General features: G+C 31.1%; 1 protein-coding gene across 1 annotated transcript in view; it reads right to left on the minus strand.

Moving 5' to 3' along the window:
* ADAMTS19 (ADAM metallopeptidase with thrombospondin type 1 motif 19) overlaps positions 1 to 7147 on the minus strand; it is a 214067-nt gene that overhangs the window by 113731 nt on the left and 93189 nt on the right. The window contains exon 8 of the mRNA XM_039880005.1: positions 5307 to 5412. Within this exon, the coding sequence (XP_039735939.1) occupies positions 5307 to 5412 (106 nt within the window). The remainder of the gene's footprint in view (positions 1 to 5306; positions 5413 to 7147) is intronic.

Genomic DNA, 7147 nt, shown 5'->3' on the forward strand with positions numbered 1-7147 from the left:
ATGGACTGCATCCAGAATTTTGTTTTTGTTTTTTTTGGTTGTTCTCTTCAAAGTATTTCACAAATATATGAGGACAGAGATGTATGATTCACCTTTCAGGCTAAAATAAAAAGAATGCTCTCTAGCAACTCAAAGGAGACTTCATGGGCAACACTGACTTAGAGTTAAAAAGTGTTATGTGACAGGTCTACTCAGAGTGTAGTCTGTGGCCGGGATGCCAGTAGGTAAACTTTTTTTTGCAGATTTTGCAGATAAGTAGCTGGCACTAGAATGTAAATCAACTATATCACTAAGCACACAACTTAGTTCAGCTACCTTTTTTTTTTTTCCATTTCAATTTTTCAATGACACAAGAAATGTACTATATATATTCTGGCATTGCTCCTTATCTCATCACAGATGACATTTTGAATAGTAAGGTCATTTATTGAGCAGTCAATGAGAACATCAAGTTTAATAGAGAGAACTTTACTATATATACTAAAGTAGATTCTAGATGGCCTTCCAGTGTTAAGTGGTGAAAGAGAGAGAGAGAGAGAGAGAGAGGGAGAGAGGGAGGGAAGGAGAAGAGAATAAAATATAAAACAACTGGATGAAAATGTGTTTCCCTAATTTTAGAATAAGGAAGCATTTTTAACTGCAAAAACTGTAGAAGAAATAAAAAAAGAAAATATGAGATTTGACTACCAAAAATATCTGCAGGTCAAAAACATTAAAAACTAAGATTTCATTAACTAAAACAATATATTCAATACATTTGATCAAAAAAGTATGCCCTTAATATCAAAAGAATCCCTGAAAAATTAATCTCTGTTAGCTTGTTTCTTCCTCCTGTAAAAAGACAATAATAACAACACTTAGCTCAAGATTCTTGTGAGACTGGATTGGACATGAATACACAGTATCTGGTGCAATGCCTGCTGATAAAAGAAGACATTACTTTTGCTAGATAGTTTTAGCAACCTAATAAAAATATATTTTAAGACTTTAAAAATATTGTGTAATTGTGCACAAGTTCAGGTGGTCTGGTTCCTGCCCAGCTCCTGAGAAGCCACCTCTAGGCCACTGGAATCTCCTGCCTAATGAGAGTATATTTGTTTACCTGGTGGTCCTGGGGCATGTCAGCTAGTTGATATTAACAATGTGATTTGCAGTGGGGGAACTTGCACCAGCTTGATCTCTGAAGGGGCTGGAGAATGAAGGTCAGTCATGCCAGGACTAAACTCCAGTAAAAACCCTGGATACCGAGGCTGAGGTTAGCTCTTCTGGTTGGCAAAACTCTGTGTTTTCACACATTATTGTTGAGACAATTAAGCAGCGATTGCACAGCTCCAGTGTGGAGGACAAGTGGAAGCTTGTGTCAGGTGTCTGCTGGACCCTCTCCTCTGTGCCTTTTAATCTATATCCTTTCACTGTAATAAACTGTCATTGTGAGTAAAACAGCTTTGCCAAGTTTTGTGAGTCCTTTAGTGAATCACTGAACCTGAGGTTGATCTTAGGGATACTCTCTCCACCCACCATTAATATATTAATAATAAATTATGGCTTGAAATCAAAGTAAAATCTCTTATTTCAATAAACTGTTATTTATAAAGCTCATATAAAATATATAAAATGTAGTGAATATGTATATATATACATACTCAACAAACCCTGTCAAATTCATGGATAATTACTTGATATTTTTATTTATTAAAATAAAGTTTTAGCCTTTGTCACAACAAATTATAAAGATCTCATTTGTATTTCATAAGTATAGAAATACTCAATGTCAATAAAAATTTCATTCTTGTAATATTTTGCTTATAAGAAAAATAATCACTCCCTTGACATATTGTTTAAAAAGAAAAATAATTTTGAAAGGGAAATATAAAATGTTGGTATAAATCATTTTCCCTTTCTTGCTATGGATTCTAACTTTATGTATATAATGACATATAAGATTTTTTAAATTGATAATTTCCCAAAGGAAAAATTCAATATATTTTTGCTGATATTATTTAAGATTCCTTTGTAATAGTAAAAGAAGGGGATTTTTGTTTTTGTTTTTGTTTTGTTTTTGGTCGTTCTCTTCAATTACTTAAATTCTCACCTTGAGTCATTTTTTATTACTTGGCCCATACTGATTTTTCCAGTTATATGTGGTGTTGCTCTGGGAATTTCTAGAAATCCATCAAGGCAACAAACATAAGAACACTCATCCCAAATCAGTTTAGAAACATTTCATGCATGATTATAAAGTTATTCTTGAATTGACAAATTTAAATGGAATCATTCCGCCTCTCTAAAATTGTGGGTTACAGAATTATATGATCCATTTTCTGCCTATTTTAACAACTATCTGGGAAGAAGTTATAACCAAAAAAAAAAAAAAGAGAGAGAGCGAGAGAGAGAGAGGAAGAAGATGAAGAAAAAGAAGAAGAAAAGAATGAAATCCAAAAAGAAAAAAACAATAAGAATTTAATAGTTTTACTTAAATGGCTGACTCTTAATTATACTTCTAATTAAAAGAGCTCTCACTGATGTGTGTGTGTGTGTGTGTGCATCGGATCCATAGGTATAATTATCAAATATCTATAAAAACTTTCCTTATTTGAGAGGCTATGTATATATGCCCATTTAGAAAATTTCCTCTTCCTACATTTCTCTTTCATTGTGCTTTTATCTTACACTGGATGATGATGACCTAGTTTATAAAGATAAGCTCCCTCTTGTTTGTTTGTTTTTTATAAAAACACTATTATCCTCACTGCTAGTGTCTCCCACTCTCTAGCATCAAAAAAACACTAACCTCTACTTTTAAGACAAATATTGCTTACTAGAAGGGAGAACTTTTAGCAACTAAGTAGTTCAACATATATCACATGTGCTGGTCTTAATACATCAAGCATTACACATACCTTTGGCACATCTATATTGATTTTGGGTACAGTTCTATAAGTCAAATTAAATATTATTTTACTACCATTTTAGCCATTCCAACCCAAGTTCCTGGTTATAAACCAATGTTTCTACTACATAAAGCTCAAGTAGCCTTTCCTTAAATCACACCATTTCGTTTTTTCAGTAGTCGTAGGTTCTTCACCAAGCCTTTACATGTTGACAAAGTAACATGTATTGTGGTTGGTTCATTTAATTAGTGCTTTTCCTACATTGTAGAATACAACAAGATTGAAGAAAGTAATTTTACTTACCTGTTTTTAACAAGTAAAATAACTTTTTAAAGTGAACCCTCTGCTATTCAAGATACTTAAAGTTATTTAATGTCGTTGTCATAAAAAAACATTCAGATTGCTTGTATATCAAGCTGTTAATGCCTAGCTAAAGAGTGAAAATTATTATTATTCAGAAACTAACATTTAATTTATAAGACATATTTATGACTGATTTGCATTTATTGTCTTGAAATTTACCAGTAATAACTTTTTCTTGGCTTTAAACATTATTCTCAACATTTTTCATTCAAATGATGCAATTAAACTAAAATATCTTTAAATTATAAAAATCGTATTGGAATTAAGATTCTAAACCCCATCATTTCTGTGGTGCAATTTTGAATGAGGTTGCATTGTATATTTTCTCTAAAGAATAATGACTTTAAAGTGTATTTATCTTTGTTTCTCAGTTTCTTTTTTGAATAACAAACTTGTATTCTAGAGCACTCGACTGAAGACTCAAAGCCTGCGTGGGAGAAAATGAAAGTATATCTACACATTGAAAAAGTAACATGAAAAATCAATTACTGTTGATAATGTCCTATTTCTTGGATAGGTTTTGGGTACATGGGTATATTCAATTTTTTATTAACTCATTGATCATTTTCCTATACTTTAGTTTACTTAAATATAAAGGATTTTTTAAAAATCAAACTATTATGTCCTGTATTAATTACCTTTGAAGCTTTCTTATACCAATCAAATTTCACTGCCAACTTAATTTTACTCAATTGTCTACAGAAGCCAGGCATATAATGAAAGTAAAATGAGCTGGGTGTGTGATAACTAGAAAACTGTAGCCTGAGATAAGCTGGGAAAGATGAGTCCAGTCCACAGGGTACAGACGCTACTCAGCTCCAAAGAATGGTTGTCATATGGGACTGTGAGACTAGTGTTGCCAGGTCTGGAAATTTGAATTTTTATGTCAAATTTATACTTTTTAATGTTGGCAATTGATTCAATTTTTAAAACAATGTCAGCCAAACTAAATATGTCTTTGACCAAAGAAGCTTCCATAAAGATCACCTCCCTGAGAAGGACCTCACTAAACCTGAGTCCAATTAAAATGCTTTTCATTTGTATTGCTGATACTGCTACCTCTCAGGGAAGCCTACAGTCAACATTAAGTCTGATTCCCTAACCCATACTATCTCTGCTATATGATATTGCCTGCAAATATGTGCATAGTCCTTAGGTAATTTGAATCCCAAACCAACCTCATTACACAGGTATAATCCCCAATTTACTGATGAGGGACCTAAGGCCTAAAAGTAGCAGATAACTTAATGAATAAAATCAAAATAGTAGGACCTGAGTTAGATGACTTGAGTTCAAACCCTTCTTCCAATACTTATTATTTTTATAACTTTGGAAGGGTAAATTAACTTCTCTATACTTCAGTTTTCTTCCCTGTAAGATGGGTTCTCGAATAACGGTATCTCACAAGAATGTTGTGAGGATACATAAAGCATGCAGAAAGGTGTCTGGCACATAGTAAATGCTATACAAGTGTTGCTATTACTAATTATTAATGCTATTATTATTATCTGTAAAATGAGATCCTTGCTTTTTGTAAGTTTTAAATAAACCAATATATACAAAGTGCTTAGATTGTGCCTGAGACATAATTAATGTTCATAATAAATTAACTGTGTGTTCAGTTTCTCTTTCAAATCCATTACTCCTAAACCATGCAGATTAATTGCTTTATTCTACGTTGGGTAATAACAAACATAGGCTGAAAGTAATTTCACTTGACAAAGTATTTTCTTTGGATGTTTAAATAATACATAGTTTCGTCATGATTATTGCAATGTTTATCTCACTTGAAAATGTGTAGTGAAATCACTCATGTACCATGTGATTATTGTCCTGGTGAGGATTTTAATAATGTAATAAAATGTTATTCAAAATATCAGGAATGGTTACAACATTCAGAAGATACTCTTTAAATTTAGACGATCTTCTCTACTTCTTCTTATTTCTCTAATTTTTCAAAAACTTGAGCCCAAATTAAAAAATCAAAAGATATGCAAGTAATTCAATAACTCAAATTACATAGTTATATGCATAGCCAGAATTTTTACTTACTTGTGACCCATTTCATGAGCAATTGTAAATGCCAGATTCAGGCCATTGTCTTCAGCAATAATACATTTTCTCTTTTCACTACACATTCCACTCAAGTAAGCTATACCTAGAAAACACAAACACTAATTATCATATGTCAGAATTAAAATGCATATATTTACGTTAGGTATTAATAGAGGAAACAAAAAATGAAGAAACAAAAAAAGTCAATGTTAAAATATGATATCTAGCCATTACAAATGGAATTTTAGGAGAAAATACATATATATAAGTCACTCAATAAATTGTTAATATTCTTATCAATTTCGTATTTTAGATTAAATGATTTTATCAATTATCCAATTCTCAAAAGGCACACTGTAAGAATACATTTTATAAATATCACTTTTCATTGTCATTTAAGATAAATGGATAATTGTAGCTTAGAAGTATAAATAAAAAAGCAATGATTATGTTAAATACTTTTCAATTCTTGTGAAGAACCTAGTTTCAAAGAAATACCCTAAAATAAAATAAATTACATTCAGGACACTCTTGAACTTACACTTATATTTTGAGTTAATAAAATTTTGAAATTTGATTTTGTCAAACAGCCATTTTAACTAATAAGACATAAAAACTATCTGATATATAGAAAATCGAAAATGTTTCCTCTGAAAATTTCTTGGGTAATAAAATGGTCTGACTGCAAAGTATATATACTGAAATATTATTTAAGATAAAACTTCCAGCAAGATATTTGGTCTTTTGGTTGAAATTATCAATAAAGATGATATCTGAAATCACTGTCACTCTTTAAAGATTTATGTACTATTTGCCAATTAAGATAAATCTTTGAATAAATACCATTTAACACAAGAAATCATAATCTTCTAACTGTGTTTTAATTCATTTTCTAATAACAAAAGTTACTAAAATCACTTCTAGGATTTATTGAATTCACTGTTTTTTCTCTAATTCTCATATCTTTATAAACTACATTTAATCTTATTTTATGAATATATTAAGGCCTAGACAGGCAAAATGATTTACCAAAGATCGTATCACTACTAAATATAATAGAATGGTGGCGGGGGTGGGGAGGAGGCAGGACTGAACCCAACTTTGAGATCCTATACCAGGCAATGTTTATTTTGCTTCTGATAACAATTTAGTGCAGAGTTGCTAGTTAGCTGACTGCTTGTGAGTTTTCTCCTCTTTCCAGAAACTTAAAAAATAATGGTAAGGAATAATTAAATTCAAATAAAAGAATAAATCATCTTTCCTATGTTTGGGAAAGATAGAAGATCCACAAAGGTATATGAATTGATTAAGAAAAGCCACAGTCAAAATGTCAGGAGAGAAGGATTTTATGAGTGTGGTAGAACCCCAGAGAGTCTCAAGACTGAGGCACACAGAGTTTGAGACATTGCTGGAGCACTGAAAATGAAGATTAGTTGAAAGTATATGTGAAATCCCCAACTATTCATTCAAATTTTGGTGGAGAATGTCAAGGTCTGGTATTCACTGGCCTATCAGGAAAATAAGATATATTCTTTAAATAAAATGTAATATAAATATTATTTTTAAAATATAATGTTTAGCAGGAAGAAACTGCTAAGAGATGAACGATACACATCGATGTTATTTTCTCTGCATATTTAGAAACCAAGATTTTATAGAATTTAAATCTACATAGATGAAATGACTTCTCTATGAATGGATATGTGGATGGCTGAATAATGGATGAATAGACAAATGATAAGCCCTACTACTTCATTTGGCTTATTAAGGCAATTAAAATGAAATCAGGGTTAAATCTATCAAGTATGAAAAAAGGTGAAGGTAGAGATAAAAAAAAA

Source organism: Pteropus medius, unplaced genomic scaffold (assembly GCF_902729225.1).
Source record: "Pteropus medius unplaced genomic scaffold, Ma_sr-lr_union100, whole genome shotgun sequence".
Lineage (NCBI taxonomy): Eukaryota > Metazoa > Chordata > Mammalia > Chiroptera > Pteropodidae > Pteropus > Pteropus medius.